Raw genomic sequence first — 18,084 nt, 5'->3', positions numbered from 1 at the left:
TTATTATTATTATTATTATGTCACGCAAACATACTTCCAGCTAAAAACCTTTGAACAGTAGTAAACCAAATCGGCAGAGACATTTAATTGCACTCTTCTTCTCCAACCAGATTTCAGACAGAGTTGAACTGTGATTTCCTGGAGCTTCACGACGGGCCCAATCTTCTCTCTCCTCTGATTGGTTCGTTCAATGGCACTCAGGTGCCTCAGTTTCTCTTCAGCAGTGGAAACCACCTGTATATGCTCTTCACCACTGACAACAGCAGATCCAACAGTGGCTTCAAGATCCTGTACGAAAGTAAGTGGGAAGTCAACACAATGTATAGGTAAAACGGAGTAAGAATGGGTGATAAATCAACAACAACTACAACAACAAAAACAACAACAATATTAATAATAATAATAATAATAATGCGTTTGATAACTGTTTTGTATAATGCTTTTTTTGCTGTCATAGACTGTTTATCAGTTTTGCAGTAGAACATTGCAAGATTAAACTTGTTTACATGTAGATTGGTCACAAACAGAGCAGCTATAAACAGAGAAACAATCATGTAGACATGTTTATAATGCAATAAAGTTGTAATGGTGTATAAAAATGCATTAAAAAATAGCTATAGCATTTGTGAATTTGTATTTAAGCGTAATGTGTTCAGGCTAATGTTTTTTCATACAAAGTACATACATGTACTTTACCTATGATATATATCTGTTTTGTTAACCTTTCTCATTATTTGCAGGCGTAACAGTGGATGCTTACTCCTGCCTGGATCCAGGGATTCCAGTCAACGGTCTCCGCTACGGTCAGGATTTCTCCATCGGCTCCACCGTGTCCTTTGGCTGTGACTCTGGTTACCGTCTCAGCCATGAAGAGCCGCTGGTCTGTGAAAAGAACCACTGGTGGAGCCACCCGCTGCCCACCTGTGACGGTCAGTCTATACACTGTCAAAATCTAAGGACAAAATTTAGACACCACATATTTTATGCACTATTTTTAAAACTATATTTGTTTTTTGGGGGGGTATATCGATCTCCCCTTGTCCACTGACTGCCATTTTGGGGATTTTTCCCTTCTCATACATGTATGATCTTACAAAGATACAATCTGATTGCATAGTTTTTATTGTGCTCCTGACCAAACGGCTAATATTGCTTAGTTGAAGTGATCAGAAACCTCAAATTCCAACACAGTGTATTGGGAATGTCTTCTTTTAGTTGAAAAAAATATTTTCTAGAGATTAATCTAACCAGTTTAAGAAAATTTGGTACCATTTTCAGGAAATATGTGCAGTAAAAAAACATGTTTTATAAGTTTACATGTTTACATGAATACATGAGTTCCAGAAAATTGATTCTTTTCTTAGGTTTATACGTGTAAAATAGAGTTTGTTGTGCGGGACAAATTGTACAATTGTTGTTTTTGTCAAGCCACATTATTTTTAACCTTTTTTTGGTATGTTTTTTTTTTCCATCTTATGTGTTTACGTTCCATCTATGCTTTTTAAATGATACTTGTTTTTATCTTTTTTTTTTTTTTTACTGTAGTTTGCCATAAAATTCCTTATGTATATATATATATATATATATATATATATATATATATATATATATATATATATATATATATATATATATATATACATACAATCTTCTATTCAACTTAAAGTGACATTTAAAGGCATAACTGGGTTAATTAGCTTGAAGTTAGGGTAATTAGGCAAGTCGTTGTATAACAGTGGTTTGTTCTGTAGAGCAGTGTTTCTCAACTGGTGGGTCGGAGTGTGTGGTCAAAAAAACAACAAGAGTTTAATTTTTAACTTATTTTGTATATATCAGACTTTTATTTTAAAATGTGCGCGTAACAACCGTACCGTTTGACATGTGAAATTTCATTTAATTATAGCAACAAATATGTTGAAGCGCAAATACGACCCCGAATATGTAAAGTGTGGATTTACATATATTGATGACAAAAAAGGCTTAAAAGCTCAGTGTGTCATATGTAGTGAGGTGCTCTCACGAGACAGCATGAAACCTTCTCAATTAAAACGACATTCAGAAACCAAACATCCCAGTTGCAAGGACAAACCTGTGGACTATTTTCAAAGACGACTCTAATAGTTGAGGGCATCACAAAAGTGCCGAACATCTTCATGTTCAAAACAAGTACAGGCACTCCGCGCATCTTACTGTGCTCACCGTGTAGGCCAAGAAAGCCCACACAAAAGCAGAAGAGCAAATAACTAGTGATTATTTTAAAAAGGGTTATGATTATTTTAATCATTTTAATTTGCTGGTTGGTTCTGTTCAACCGGATCAGTGTTAACATTTTATTAACAGTTCAGTTTAGTTAATGGTAACTAAACTTTTCCTTATGCCTAGTTCAGACTGCGTGATTTGAGCCCTGATTTTGGCTCGCCGACAGGTTTTGAGAAATCGCCGACAAATGCCTGAAATCACAGGCAAATCGCTGCTCGTGCACGTGAGTGACAATCACACAGTATGAACTATCAAAGACGCGATCTGAGAGAATCGCTGATGAGTCGCCGATGCCTGCGAGATATTTGGGGTGCTGAATATCTGAAGCTGTCGTTGATTCAAATCATGCCATGTGAATTGAGTTTTGACTGAAAATAACATCAGCCATCGCCTACAGCCAATGAGAGAGCAGCATTCACTTGTGTGTGCGTGTGTGTATACCTGCTGCAGGCCAGCGTCAGGCTGGGGGAGAAGTTAAAAGCGATAATTTTCAGTTTATTTGGACCCACGAAATGAAGGAAAAACTAGTGGAGGTTTGACAGGACTCAGGAGCACCCGTGTCTGTTTGACGTTTCATACAGAAAGAAATTAGTTTATTATCAACTTAAGTTGAGGAGAAATGGCTAATTCCCTTTAAACCCAGATGAGCAAATTTCTACCCCATTAAAGGCTTTTTTCTCATTATGTAGTTAATAACAAAAGTTCCCCTTCGGTTGGGGAACTTCAGTGCCATGAATGGGAGGATTCGGATCAGAAGCCGCTTATCTGGAGAGTATTGAACGGGCCAATGAATGAAATTAATTGGCAGCGTAAGCTTGCGCAGGTGTGCGACATCTGCAATTATCTCAGCATATAAGCACACCTGAAGCCAGCAGACGCCATCCTTTTCGCTTCAGATCCTTTCTGAGTGAGTCGATGAGGGTTCCTCTTGCTGATCAGCACTTCAGAGCGAACGAGTGTGTCTCCCGGTCCAGAGTGGGTCTTCGCGGTGGCAGACGGTCGAGCTGGGTTACTCCCTTGCCAGCGGTTCTTTGGGTCCGGTCCTCCAGAGCGGTGCGTATAGTTGCAACTTTCCTAAAAGAGCAACACAGTCGTGCAGCACGTCCTTTTCAGGATGGCGCTCCGACTGTGCGTTTCTGGATGCGGGGGTTTCCTGTCTCCGGATGATGGACACGATCACTGCATTGCATGTTTGGGGGTCCAGCATGTTAATGCGGTGCTCGCGGGCGGTTCATGTCGTCATTGCGATGCCATGACCGTTGCACAGCTAAGATCGCGGCTAACTTTCGCAAGAGAGCGAGCCACCCCAGTTGCCTCCTGCTCTAAAAAAGCAGCGGGCGCTCGGGCAGATCTGAGGGTTTCAGCGGGAGCTAATCCGCCGCCCACGGGCTCGCGGACCTCTCGCTCCTCACGGCGCTCCATCCAAGCTTCGGGTGGTGAGAGTGATCCGTCTAACCAGATGGTAGCTCTCACACTCGCTGACACCGGAGATCAGATGTCCTCCGCGGCATCGGAGGGTGGGCTTTCACTGTCCGACGAAGATCCGGACCCGCTCGCCCCCTCCGGGCAGGTGAGCGCTGTCAAATCGGATCCTGAAGCGGACATGTTAGCCGTGCTTTCCCGGGCTGCTTCGGCCGTGGGGTTGGAGATGGTTTATCCCCCAGCTCCGCGGCCGGACCGACTAGATGGGTGCTACGTAGAGGACCAGAAAGCGAAGCCTTCGAAGCCTCTCGTCCCCTTCTTCCCGGAAGTGCACAGTAGGCTCACGCAGTCCTGGAGGGCACCTTTCTCTGCCCGTGCTGCGAGTGCCTCCGCCCTCACCGCCCTTGACGGCGGAGCTGCCAGGGGGTATGAGGCGATCCCGTCAGTGGAGCGCGCTATCGCGGTCAATCTTTGTCCGCGCGGCGCCTCTACGTGGCGGGGTTTGCCCCGCCTCCCGTCCAAAGCCTGTAGGTTGTCTGCCTCCCTCGGAGCCAGAGCTTATAAGGCTGCGGGCCAGGCTGCTTCTGCTTTGCACGCGATGGCCACCTACCAGCGCTACCAAGCGCAGGCGCTGGCCGAGCTGCACGAGGGCGGGTCCAACCCAAGCTTATTACATGAGCTGCGCACCGCGACCGACTATGCTCTTCGGACTACTAAGTCCGCCGCGTGTGCGCTGGGGAGGACGATGTCCACACTTGTGGTTCAGGAACGCCACCTCTGGCTAAACCTGGCCGATATGCGCGACGTTGACAAAGTTCGCTTTCTTGACTCGCCCATATCCCAGGCTGGCCTGTTCGGCGACACCGTCGGTGAATTCACCCAGGAATTCAAGGCGGTGAAAGAGCAGTCGGATGCGATGGGCAATGTCATCTATCGGCGTGGCCGTAAGCCCGCTCCGCCCGCCGAGCCATCCACCTCCGCTGTTCCTCGCCGAGGGCGCCCGCCAACGAGTGCTGCCCCGCCCCCGCCTGCGCCTCCGGCCAAGCGGGCGCGGCGTTCACCTCGAAAGCAGGCAGCCCCTCCTGCCCAGGGCGCCGTTAAGTCCGGTAAACGGACCGCGAAGCGTCCCTGAGACAGGCCATCCGGAGAAGAGGAAACTTGCTCTTTCCCCGCTGGAGGGCGGGGCCCCGATAACAACGGTACTTTTCAGTGCCACCAAAACATCAGTAAAAGAGCACTTTTTCCCTTCCCCGGATGTGACTGCACGAGTTCTGCCAGTCCGGGACGCGCTGCCTTCCGGCTCGCAGACTCTACGTGCTTCGCCAGTGGCTCACGAGCGCTGGGGGGACGGTCTCCCTTTCCTCAGCCCTCCAGCCCCCTCTCCGGAGTCAGGGTGCGGAGCCAGAGCGAATCGCTCTCCTCCAGCTCTTCCGCGGGACCCTCGTGCTTCCCGGATCAGCACACCCACTCCGCGCTGCCCCACCGCTGGTACGTCAGCGATTGTAGCGATGACTCCATTAGCGAGGGCTCTGCCTGCCTGGTTAGCGCGGGCCAGCCCCTCGCGGTGGCTCATACGCACAATCAGACTCGGTTACGCGATTCAGTTCGCGAAACGGCCCCCCAAGTTTACGGGCGTGTATTTCTCCAGGGTCAACCCCCTGTCCGCCCCTGTCTTGCGAGAGGAGATTGCTGCCCTCCTGGCGAAGGGTGCAATCGAGCCGGTTCCTCCAGCCGAGATGGAGAGTGGGTTTTACAGCCCATACTTCATCGTACCCAAAAAGAGCGGTGGGTCACGGCCAATCCTAGATCTGCGCGTTTTGAACCGCTGTCTGCACAAGCTGCCGTTCAGAATGCTCACGCAGAGGCGCATTCTCCAATGCGTTCGTCCTCGGGATTGGTTTGCAGCCATAGACCTGAAGGACGCGTATTTCCATGTCTCCATTCTTTCACGCCACCGCCAATTTCTGCGGTTTGCGTTCGAGGGTCGAGCGTGGCAGTACAAGGTCCTCCCCTTCGGGCTCTCTCTGTCTCCGCGGGTCTTCACCAAACTCGCGGAGGGTGCCCTAGCGCCCCTTCGGCTCGCGGGCATTCGCATACTCAATTATCTCGACGACTGGCTGATTTTAGCCCACTCGCGGGAGCAATTGATTATGCACAGGGACAAGGTGCTTCGGCATCTCCGCCTACTGGGGCTTCAGGTCAACCGAGAAAAGAGCAAACTCGCCCCCGTGCAGAGGATTTCTTTTCTCGGGATGGAGCTGGACTCGATCACCATGGTAGCGCACCTCTCCGAGGAACGCGCTCGCCTGTTGCTGAACTGTCTGAGGGAGCTCGACAGCAAACTAGTGGTCCCACTGAAGTTCTTTCAGAGGCTCCTGGGGCATATGGCATCCGCAGCCGCCGTCACGCCGCTCGGGTTGCTCCATATGAGACCACTTCAGCACTGGCTTCACGATCGGGTCCCCAGACGCGCATGGCACGCGGGCACACACCGGGTCTCGGTTACTGCGCTGTGTCGCCGCGCCCTCAGCCCTTGGAACGACCCCTCGTTCCTACAGGCCGGTGTGCCTCTAGGACAGGCGTCCAGCCATGTTGTTGTTTCAACAGACGCTTCCAACACGGGTTGGGGGGCCGTGTGTCGCGGGCATGCGGCTGCGGGCCTCTGGAAGGGTGCCCAGCTGCATTGGCATATCAATCGCCTAGAGCTGTTGGCAGTGTTCCTCGCTCTCCACCGCTTTTTACCGGTGCTGGAGCGGCAACACGTGCTGGTCAGGACGGACAGTATGGCGGCGGCGGCGTATATCAACCGCATGGGGGGTATGCGCTCTCGCCGCATGTCTCAGCTCGCCCGCCGTCTGCTCCTCTGGAGTCACCCGCGGCTGAAATCGCTGCGCGCCATTCACGTCCCAGGCACGCTCAATCGTGCAGCCGATGCGCTCTCACGACAGCTGTTACGCCCTGGAGAATGGAGACTCCACCCCGAGTCTGTTCAGCTGATATGGGCGCGATTCGGGGAGGCCCAGATTGATCTGTTTGCTTCCCCCAAGAACGCTCACTGCCAGTTGTTTTTTTCCCTGACCGAGGGCTCTCTCGGCACGGATGCACTGGCCCACAGCTGGCCTCGGGGCATGCGCAAGTATGCGTTTCCCCCAGTGAGCCTGCTCGCGCAGTTTCTGTGCAAGGTCAGGGAGGACGAGGAACAGGTTCTGCTAGTTGCGCCCCTTTGGCCCAACCGGACCTGGATATCAGAGCTCTCACTCCTCGCGACGGCCCTCCCCTGGCGGATCCCTTTGAGAGAGGACCTACTCTCTCAGGGACAGGGCACCATCTGGCACCCTCGCCCCGATCTTTGGAACCTCCACGTGTGGTCCCTAGACGCGAGGAAGACTTAGGTAACCTACCGACTGCGGTGGTTAATACCATCACTCAGGCTAGAGCCCCCTCCACGAGGCGCGCCTACACCCTGAAGTGGAGTCTATTCACTGAATGGTGCGTCTCTCGCAGAGAAGACCCCCGAAATTGCCAGATTAGTGTTGTGCTCTCTTTCCTTCAAGAGAAGTTGGACAGCAGGCTGTCGCCCTCCACTCTCAAGGTTTACGTGGCCGCCATCTCCGCTTATCATAGCGCGGTAGCTGGCGGCACCGTGGGAAAGCATAACCTGGTCATCCAGTTCCTTAGGGGTGCTAGGCGAATTAATCCATCTCGCCCCCCTCTCATGCCCTCTTGGGATCTCGCCCTCGTTCTCACGAGTCTGCGATCCGATCCCTTTGAGCCACTCGAATCAGTATCTCTAAGATTTCTGTCCCTGAAGACAGCTCTGCTGGTTGCGTTGGCCTCCATCAAGAGGGTCGGGGACCTGGAGGCATTTTCGGTCAGTGACTCGTGCCTGGAATTCGGGCCGGATTACTCTCACGTCATCCTGAGACCCCGCCCCGGTTATGTGCCCAAGGTTCCTACCACCCCCTTTAGAGATCAGGTAGTGAACCTGCAAGCGCTGCCCCCGGAGGAGGCAGACCCAGCCCTTTCTTTAATTTGTCCAGTTCGCGCTCTGCGCATTTATGTGGACCGTACTCAGAATTTTAGATCATCTGAGCAGCTCTTTGTCTGTTATGGCGGTCGGCAGCAGGGAAGTGCCGTATCAAAACAAAGATTATCCCACTGGATTGTGGATGCCATTTCACTCGCTTATTCGAGTCGAGGTCAGCCGTGTCCCCCGGGAGTTCGTGCACACTCCACTCGGAGCGTTGCATCCTCTTGGGCGCGTGCACGCGGCGCCTCTCTAACAGACATCTGTAGAGCTGCGGGCTGGGCGACACCCAACACATTTGCAAGGTTTTACAATCTGCGAGTGGAGCCGGTTTCCTCAAGGGTATTAGGTAACCCTTTGGTGATTGAGGAGACAACTCGGTAGGGTGTTGAAACACGCTTGCGGCGCCATTCTCCCTAACACGGAGGTACGTGCGCCTTTTTTATCTGTCAGTAAAGTTCCCCGTCAGGTGAGCCCTGCAGATTCCTCCGTGGCCCCCAGCACTGACTCAGCGGAGGAGTCACTTGCTGGCCCACTACGTTGTAGGTCTGCCCGCTGGTCAGCCCGCGTTTTGGGTATAGGTGCCTGCTATGCGTGATCCCCACTAGGCGATCCCATATGCTTATTCCGCCACGGTTAAGTCCCCCCCCTGGGCGGACCCGTGTCTTCCCTCTCCGCTAACCACTCTTTTGCTATGCGTACTCCCCCTTTTTAGGGCTAGTCCATATGTAAATTCTGCCATCTATCCCCCCCTTGGGTAACGGATGGCCTCCGCAGCGTCCTCCCTATCGGGATTGCACGCTTCCCAACGTACTGTCGTATTTCCTAGAATTGTCTAGATGCTCACGACTTCCCAAAAAATATATCTAAATCCGTAAAACTTCTGTTGAAGTAGGATAAATTAGGGCCAGGGACACGTTGGAGGACCGCGCCCCCCATGATGTGGGTGCGTCACGCTTGCTTGACTATCTCCTCATCGGGGGTGTTGGTAAGGTGCAGTCATTATGGCGCTTTCCATATTCTCCCATTCATGGCACTGAAGTTCCCCAACCGAAGGGGAACGTTCGAGGTTACAGAAGTAACCCTTCGTTCCCCGAGGAGGGGAACGGAAGTGCCATATTCCGTCGCCATAATGACTGTCCCTTAGCTGTTTGAAAGTCTCTTCAGCTTAAAAGGATGGCGTCTGCTGGCTTCAGGTGTGCTTATATGCTGAGATAATTGCAGATGTCGCACACCTGCGCAAGCTTACGCTGCCAATTAATTTCATTCATTGGCCCGTTCAATACTCTCCAGATAAGCGGCTTCTGATCCGAATCCTCCCATTCATGGCACTTCCGTTCCCCTCCTCGGGGAACGAAGGGTTACTTCTGTAACCTCGAACGATATACCAGGTGTTTTTGGCTGTGAGACGTAGTTTGGACGAAGTTGTCGGCGATTCTTCCGATAGTAAAATCATGCAATGTGAAAGTCCCTGTCGCCGATCCATCTTGCAGTGTAAACAAAGCAGAGACGAAACGCTTGCCCAGATAGTCATGCAGTGTGAAAACATCTGTGACACGACTACTTTGAAAATCATGCAGTCTGAACTCAGGATTACCCTAACCACTCTTTACAGTATTTGACATTTTTACTCTGTATTATTACTATAATTTGATACATTTTGATAAATGACTGAGATAAAGTATTGTTTATTTGTAAGTATTGGTGATTTTCTTATGATTTATCTGTCGCTACTTGTGTATTTTAACAAATCCAATTGAATTGCAGTTCCTAAAATTATATTATAGTTATAAATATATAACTATAATAGTTATATTATTATATAAATTTATATTATTTATAATATTTATAATAAATTATTATATTATTTATATTATAATTTATATATTATATAAGTTTATATTATTATATAAAAACTTGGGTCGCGGCTTGATGAACATGTAAAAATGTGGGTCCCATGGCCAAACCAGTTGAGAACCCCTGCTATAGAGAATTGAAAAAGAAATACCTCAGGGGGCTAATCTTATTGACCCTAAAATGGTTGTTAAAGAGTATAAAACTGCTTTTATTGCAGTCAAAATAAAACAAATCAGACTTTCTCCAGAAGAAAAAAAAACAGGAAATACTGTGTAAAAATCCTTTGCTCAGTTAATCATAGTTTAAAAAGTATTAAAAAAATCACAGTAGGGGCGAATCATTCTGACTTCAACTGTACGTCTCAAATAAAATCAGTGACAACGAAGGCTTACTAGAGCGTATTACTAAAACAGGACAGCGCTAAACAGCAGGCGTTACCTATGTCTTACCCCGTCAGAGCTCTTTAGGCCGCCTGTCCTTCGGCTATTTGATTACATTCTTTGGCTTTCCCTTCTCTACGGCGGCTAAACTGAAACAATGTGATTCAATACGAGGCCATTAGCCCGTCGCTGAGGAGGACTCTGAGAGGCAATTTGCTGTGAAGGCTGCTTCTGCTGATAGGAACTGATGCGCTCACCAGATTAGACATCCAGGGGCACTTTTTACTGCGCGCAGTCATCTCACTTCCATGAGCTCGAAATGCAGCGTATATTAGAGACGTGCACCTGTCTCAGGTGGCAGAGGCTGCTGGAGATGCGTTTTCCCCTAAACACAGCACAGCGTTTAAAGTTTTTGACTCTTCTAAAGAATAAAAAATACCATCATATGTTTGCAGATATTTCATAAACATGCTAAGGAAACATTCTTGTTTATCCGAAAAACAATGCTGAGGTCACATATTCTGCTTTGAGCGGTATGTGCTGGAATGTCTGTCTGTGTTTTGGTAATTTAACCCGTCAAATGCCAGTTTAGCCAATTATATTTCAGCCCCCGGGGTTGCTTTGGTGGAAAACAGCTTATTTCATTCATTCAGTCATGAAGGCTCTCAAAGTATGTGTCTGCAACCAAAATGTGACCTCCGGTGGACAGTAGCAGAAAAGACAGACTCTGAAAATAGCAACCCGGGCTCATTGTGGAAACGTAGCCCCGCGGACGTTTCTGCGGACCGCGAGATACGTCCCGGGATGTACGTATTCGAGCGGTTTTTGTTTTCGCGGATCCGCGAGAGGCAGCTGTGCGCGCTTTTTCGCGTCTCGGGTGCCTCTCGGGAGCGCGCGCCGTTCGCGCCCGCGCTGATCTCGCGCGAAGCCGCCGGATCGGCCGACCCGGCCACCCTCCTCTTCCTCCTCCTCCTCCTCCTCCTCCTCCTTCCCTAAACCCAAGCGATGGTTTGGAAAAGCCGTCCAGAAAAAAAAAAAAAAAGCAAAAGCCCTCATCTTCGATTTCGACCGTATTTTCGGATCTCGCCGCGTTTTCGCCCTTATTTTTCGGATTTTGTTTTTCATCTTACCTGATTTCTGGAACCGCTGTTCCCCGGACTCGATCCCGGTCGTCGTCCCCGCGGCCGGCTCCTCCTCCGGGGCCTCCGCTCCGCCGACGCAACGCTGAGCGGACAAACTGGTTGCATCAGGAAAGCCCTCCACTCGGAGGCGAGCCGTCAGCCGGCGAGCGCGAAGAGGAGGAGCATATCTGCGCCACACCGCCCCGCAGCGTTCGCTCGAAAAAAACTAAATGCGTCCATACGTACCTCCGGCCGCGTAATCGCGGTCTCCAGAAACGTCCGCGGGGCTATGTTTCCAGAATCTGCTTGGGTTGGAAAATAGAGACAGATTCAGAGTTCACCATGAGGTGGTTAAGGAGTCCCTATTATACATTTAAAAGGGTTATATTTTGGTTTTAAGAGTCTCCAACAACATGATCTGCATGCAAGGTTCATTGTTCTATAATATGCATTTATTTTTACCTAATTATCTCAGCGACTCCCATATGATTCGTTCAGTGATTCATGGGATCCCTAACCTTCTCCTTAGCGTGAAGCTAATCTGCGCTGATTGGACCGATGACAGCCTATTGTGATTGGTCAACAGCGTTTAGAGACAGAGTTAAATGCCCAGCACGGCTTATCAACAACATTGAAGTAGTCAGAGTGCAGAGTGTATGTGTGAGCATACCTGCCAACACTTTATTTATCCTGGAAAACTCCCATAATTTCAACTAAATTTCAATCCTTCCTTTAACAAATGGCCAACAAATGCCCTGTTGTAATCGTGTAGATTCCAGAAGCACTCGAACAGCACAAGGCTGGGCAATAATGCTGGGGTATTTTTGCAAAAATAAACCTCAACCACTGACTCTTCACAGTTTTATCTTTGGGTAGAGAAAATAACACAAACTTTCCCCTCACACTTCCAATAATATCCATCTGATCACAGCGTCTTTATGACTTGATTCAACCATGTTCTGCTACAAAGTTTGTCTTCCTCTTTTTCTTTGCTACTGTGTTTGTGGGCGGGGCCGCAGGTTTCAATTTTCCTTGGAAACAGCTTAAGACTCGTTATCAAGACGATTCATTTAAAGCACAAAGAGTTGAATGAGTCAATATTTTTAAACACGGTGCATTTTCAAATTTAAGCCTTAGCTGGATATTTCACTTCACTTAGAGCTGTGCTACACACTACATGGAAGGACATGCTCAAAAATCCATAATAGGGGCTCTTTAGTAATTAGCAAATAATATGAATATTATATACGTAAACATTAGGTGAGCAGGTTACATTGTAACCCTGTGTGCTAATGAATTTTACAGTGATTTTGGCTGTTTGCACCAGACAAAACATGACAGAAATGTAAATACAGCCGTTCAGAAGCACAGAATAGTGCACTCACTGCACTCCAATAAAATTATAAGGTTTATAATTTAATTAATACAAATTAAACCTCTTTAACCAGGCCTGTAGCCAGCTTCGTGAAAGGGATGGTTCTTTTCTCTCAAAAAGTGGACCTTTTTGCCTCACTCAGGCTACTATTTAATTATGAGATTTCAATACTGCATTTTTGTTACATTTTAAGCTGAAATAGCTTATTGGATGGTCACCATAGCCAAAAAAAAACGTAATTAAAAGATTCATGGATAACAACAATAGCCAAAATAGTCTTCAAATTAATTTTAATATTGGGAGAAAATGGGTAATTTTTGACCAGCTAAATCGCTTAAAGGACTCATTTACGTCAGTCACACTATTATTACATGTTATGACAACGCTTAAGACACATTTTTAACATTATAAGTTTTTGATTTTATGCGTCATATATCTTATACATGCTCTTGGGAGTTTCCTGAGAATAAATTGTTGCTTATAATACTGCATGTGTACAAGAGATGGAAGAGAAATGCTGGAAATACAGTGTTTAGCTCTTAAAGCTAAAAAGGCCCATCATTTATTTGAAAGCCTCTTGTTATAGCATCATAAACATCTTTACTGTCACTTTTGATCGATTTAAATGCATCATTGCCAAATTAAACTATCCAGGAGTGCTGTTATGTTCTTTTTATAAGATATAAGTCTCGGGTGGCCACGAAATATGTGTCTGTGAAATTTCAGATCGAAATATCTCAGATCATTTATAATATCATGCAGTAAATGCCCCGTTTTGGGGTGAAAACAAAGCACACAGTTGTTGTATGACTCTCTTTATATGCAAATGAGTTGCTGATCCCCCTCCCCCATTTAAAGAAGAGGGCAGAGCTTATATAGCTTGCATGACAGATGCTCCTGGAACAACAAACAAATCATCTGCATGTGCTTTAAAGATACACTAAGCAAATTTTGCCGAACAAGATTGATTCAAAGTGGAAAAACAAACACATCCATAACTCAACAGGACCATCCCTATTGATATCTCTGCTTTTGTCAATAGGCACGCCCCTTACTTCTGATTTGCTGCTGACAAGTGTGTTTCCTGACTCAAATATTCATATTCATTCATTCATTCATTCTTTCATTTTCTTCTCGGCTTAGTCCCTTTATTAATCCGGGGTCGCCACAGTGGATTGAACCCCCAACTTATCCAGGACGTTTTTATGCAGCAGATGCCCTTCCAGCCGCAACCCATCTCTGGGAAACATCCACACACTCATTCATATGCACACACACACACACTCTCTTACACACACTCATAAACTAGGGACAATTTAGCCTACCCAATTCACCTGTACCGCATGTCTTTGGACTGTGGGGGAAATCGGAGCTTCCGGAGGAAACCCATGCGAACGCAGAGAGAACATCCTAACTCCACACAGAAACTCCAACTGAGCCGAGCTGTGGTTCAAACCAGCGACCTTTTTGCTGCACTACAGCACTACCCTACTGCGCCACTGCGTCGCCAACTGAAATATTCATTTATTATTCAAACATTTCTTAGTGATAAATGTGAATAAATGCTGCAAATTCATGATGGTGTAACAAGGAGTTGGGGACAACAGAGGGGAGGGTCGGAATGCAGTTTAATTTACAACTTAGTCAGGCAGGCAATAGTCAAAAGAGGAGCAAACAGTATTATTAGGGTAATCCAAAAGCTTAGTCATGGTCACAGGCAAAGAGGTCGATACAGGTGGCAAAACAACATCAGAAAACACGGCAAGGCTAGACAAGCGAACACTTTGTAATGTTACAGCAAACAAGACTCAGCACTGTGTGTGTGAATGTAAGGTGTGTGTATATAGTCCATGTAATCAGTCGTCATGATCTACAGCAGTGTGCAAGTGTGCATCCGGAACTGGTGTGTGTGTGAGGTGCCTGACGGGATATGTAGTTGGTTAAAGTGGCATGTGTAGTTTTCCAGCGATCTGCAAATGCTAGATTGCTGGTGATCGTAACACATGGGCTTTTTTCAGCTTAAAGAGCTAAACACAGTATTTCCAGTGAACAACAATACACTATTTTTTTGTGTGTATTCAGTTTCAGTAAGTTTGTTTCAGTGCATTCTCTGTAAAAATGCTCAGTTCCACACAATTCCTTCATGTTATCCTAACACAAATTAATTAAGTTAACTTAATCGTTTTTACAAATTTAAATTGACTAAACATAAAGTTGTCCCGCCAAAAAAATGTAAAAATTGTGTTGTTTTAACTCATTTTAAATAAGTAGTTTGAACAAGCAGTAAAAGTAATTTGTTTGAGTGTATTCAGTTTCAGTGAGTATGTTTCTCCCTCTGGCTTTCAGCCCTGTGTGGAGGTGATGTTCGAGGACCAGGAGGAACCATCCTGTCCCCCGGCTACCCTGAGGTTTATCCCAGCTCCCTCAACTGCACCTGGACTGTGGAGGTCAGCCATGGCAAAGGTAAGAAAACGATTGCTACATCTTACCTGCAATTTGTCACCCGCTTCCATAAACATTCATTTCGACAGGCCAAATACTGCAGCCTGAGATACAAATTGATGGCTGGATGAAAATCCAAAAGCCCGACTAAAGCCCGCCGTAGGTACAAAACTCTCATGAATACAGATGTAGGTACTCGTCGGTGCCCTACTCCGAAATATCATTATCCAACCTTTGAGTTGAGAATAATGAAAGTCCCTCTGAATTTTAATTTCCCAAGGCTGCTAATGCATATCAATTTTGAAGGCCATTATGTTTAGTAGACAGATCAGTTGGAACTAAAAATACTTTTCTCTTTTCTGACACCAAGACGGAAAAGGGTCAGAATCAGAATTGTCTTTGTTCTAGGTGACCTCAGCCAAAACTTTAATTCATACAGCTTGAGAAAAAAAAAAAAAGTTTTTTGTTCCTCTTCTCCTGGGTTTAATGAGTAGCCGGTACCCTTAGTAGGGTCCCCTCAGCCTTGAATAATGAGGTCGACCCCAAGTGCTTGATCATTTCTTTTATGGACCCTTTTCACAATACTGTTATGACACCTTTAACGGTCATCTTAAATCCTTGAAAGTTTTTATGAATATTTATACACTACCTGACAAATGTCTTGTCGTCAATCCCAGTTGTAAGAGCAACAAATAATAACTTGACTTCTAGGTAGTTTTTTCCAATGAATCATCTGTTGAGCTGCATCCCAATCATCACAAATACTGCAGGATACCTACTGGAACCCACATGACCTCAAGATTCTCACAGAAATCAGTCACATTTGGTGAAGGAAAAATCATGGTTTGGGGTTACATTCAGTATGGGGGTGTGTGAGAGATCTGCAGAGTGGATGGCAACATCAACAGCCTGAGGTATCAAGACATTCGTGCCGCCCATTACATTACAAGACACATTCATTCATTCATTCATTTTCTTGTCGGCTTAGTCCCTTTATTAATCCGGGGTCGCCACAGCGGAATGAACCACTAACTTATCCAGCAAGTTTTTACGCAGCGGATGCCCTTCCAGCCGCAACCCATCTCTGGGAATTACAAGGCACAGGAGAGGGCAAATTCTTCAGCAGGATAGCGCTCCTTCTTATACTTCAACTTCCACATAGCAAAAAGAAGGTCAAGGTGCTCCAGGATTGGCCAGCCTAGTCACCAGAAATGAACATTATTGAGCATGTCTGAGGTAAGATGAAGGAGGAGGCATTGAAGATGAACCCAAAGAATCTTGATGAACTCTGGGAGTCCTGCAGGAACGCTTTCTTTGCCATTCCAGATGACTTTATTAATCAGTGATTTGAGTTATTGCAGAGATGTATGGATGCAGTCCTCCAAGCTCAGGATTGAGTCAGACACAATATTCATTCTGTTTCCACTGCAGCATGACTTTATATTCTATACTGGACATTATTTCTGTTCAGTGACAAGACTTTTGTTTAAGCTAAGTCAGACCTTACTGTCCTAATTAAATCATTCAAAATCAAGGCATGATCAAATATTTTGGTAAAATAAGTGTAATCTTGAGGTCTTTGCCTTTCATATAAGCCAATTCTGATAGCAAATGATCAACTATGTAACAACCGGGGAAGGAGTGACAGATACAACTTGAGTTAAGATCCAATATGCAGGTTTATTCAGCGTCAGGCAAGCAATGGTCATACAGGTGCAAACAGGTATGTGTGGACAATCCAGAATCGTAATCAAAGTACAGGCTATAGGTTGTAAGGCAGGCGGCTAAACAGAATAACAAGGATACAAGGCTAAGGTCTAACACGGAGAAACAAGACAAGGAAACACGTTGTAATGTCACACTAGGATAAACAAGACTCGGCAAACTGGATGGGTTCATGAGTGGCTTATAAGTGGTGTGATATCAGTCTCTGACTAGGTGCAGCTGGTGATTGTAATCAGGGTAAATGAATGAACAGGCGTGCGTGACTGGAAGAAGTGCATGTATGAAAATGTAGTTCTGGGTTATGCGGAAGTGTAGTCCTGGTATAGTGGAAACCAGCGATCTCCGGAGAGCGATTACTGGTTCTCGTAACAAACTAGAAGTCAAGTTATTATTTGCTGTTCCTAAAACTTGGATAGGCGACAAGACTTTTGTCAGGTAATGTATGTATTTATGTGTGTATTATAACATTTCTGCATCAAATTACAAAAAACGTGTATGGTTTTCTAATACAAAGTCTATAGGGGCAGGAAATACAATTTGCCGTTGCTCTCCTGTCTGTCTCATAGTATTTTTTTCCTTTTTCTGAAAGAAATGTGTATATATACTTTCACAAGGAACATAACTTTCATAACTTCAAGGAACACTGCCACTCCCTCAGAGTAAGACCAAGCAGCACAAAAACACACATTTTGTTACAATCCAGACTCGAAGCAACAACTACGCAGCGCACTCTCTACAAACACACAATCAGTATGACCCCTCCGTGACCCGGAATCACCTGCATGCTGACTGCATGACAAGGAATGAATGAGAGAGCATGAAAACCCCATCCGAGGAGCTCTAAATAACATTGCATCAGCTGACAGCTGTAACCCAATCAGACGTCACTCATAAAATAATAAAGAAAATTCTAATGACGACCGTCACAGTATATAGAATGTATATAGACACTGTGAAAAGGGTCTCATTTGTTTTGTTGCCAGATTCCTCTAGCTTCTACGAGACACTCATGGTAACATTTGAAGCATATTATTAGCTTTTTGACTCCTGCATTGGTTTTATTTCCCCACCAGGCGTTCAGTTCACCTTTAACACCTTCCACCTGGAGGACCATCATGACTATCTGCTCATCACAGAGAACGGGAGTTTTGTTCAGCCTCTCGCTCGTCTCACCGGAGCTGAACTGCCCTTGCCCATCAACGCAGGTCTTTATGGCAACTTCAAGGCCCAGCTGCGCTTCATATCTGATTTCTCCATCTCCTACGAGGGCTTCAACATCACATTCTCAGGTGAGGGGGGTTCGACGATGGCCCAGCTGAAGGGCACAGGGACAGTACAGTAGATGCAGTATATGCAGCAGTATATGCAGTAGTTGGGGTTGTAGATCAAGTACTTTTATTTAGTTATATATATATATATATATATATATATATATATATATATATATATATATATATATATATATATATATATATA

At 46.2% G+C, this 18,084-nt stretch overlaps 2 protein-coding genes across 15 annotated transcripts in view; both read left to right on the top strand.

Annotated features, from left to right (window-relative positions):
* The window catches only part of ppt1 (palmitoyl-protein thioesterase 1 (ceroid-lipofuscinosis, neuronal 1, infantile)), an 847,627-nt gene that overhangs the window by 28,338 nt on the left and 801,205 nt on the right, over window positions 1-18,084 (top strand). The gene's annotated exons all lie outside the window — the stretch shown is intronic.
* The window catches only part of csmd3b (CUB and Sushi multiple domains 3b), a 1,026,877-nt gene that overhangs the window by 599,437 nt on the left and 409,356 nt on the right, over window positions 1-18,084 (top strand). For all 14 annotated transcript variants that reach the window (XR_015517226.2, XR_015517225.2, XM_087296029.2 and 11 more), the window contains 4 exons: window positions 111-298; window positions 741-929; window positions 14,788-14,904; window positions 17,682-17,897. Coding sequence is in view for 12 of the 14 variants with exons in the window: in XM_087296029.2 (XP_087152155.1) it covers window positions 111-298; window positions 741-929; window positions 14,788-14,904; window positions 17,682-17,897 (710 nt within the window). In the remaining 2 variants the exon portion in view is untranslated. The remainder of the gene's footprint in view (window positions 1-110; window positions 299-740; window positions 930-14,787; window positions 14,905-17,681; window positions 17,898-18,084) is intronic.

This window comes from Danio rerio, chromosome 19, assembly GCF_052040795.2.
Source record: "Danio rerio strain M-AB ecotype USA chromosome 19, GRCz13ab, whole genome shotgun sequence".
Taxonomy (NCBI): domain Eukaryota; kingdom Metazoa; phylum Chordata; class Actinopteri; order Cypriniformes; family Danionidae; genus Danio; species Danio rerio.
This window is presented reverse-complemented; position numbering and strand designations above follow the sequence as displayed.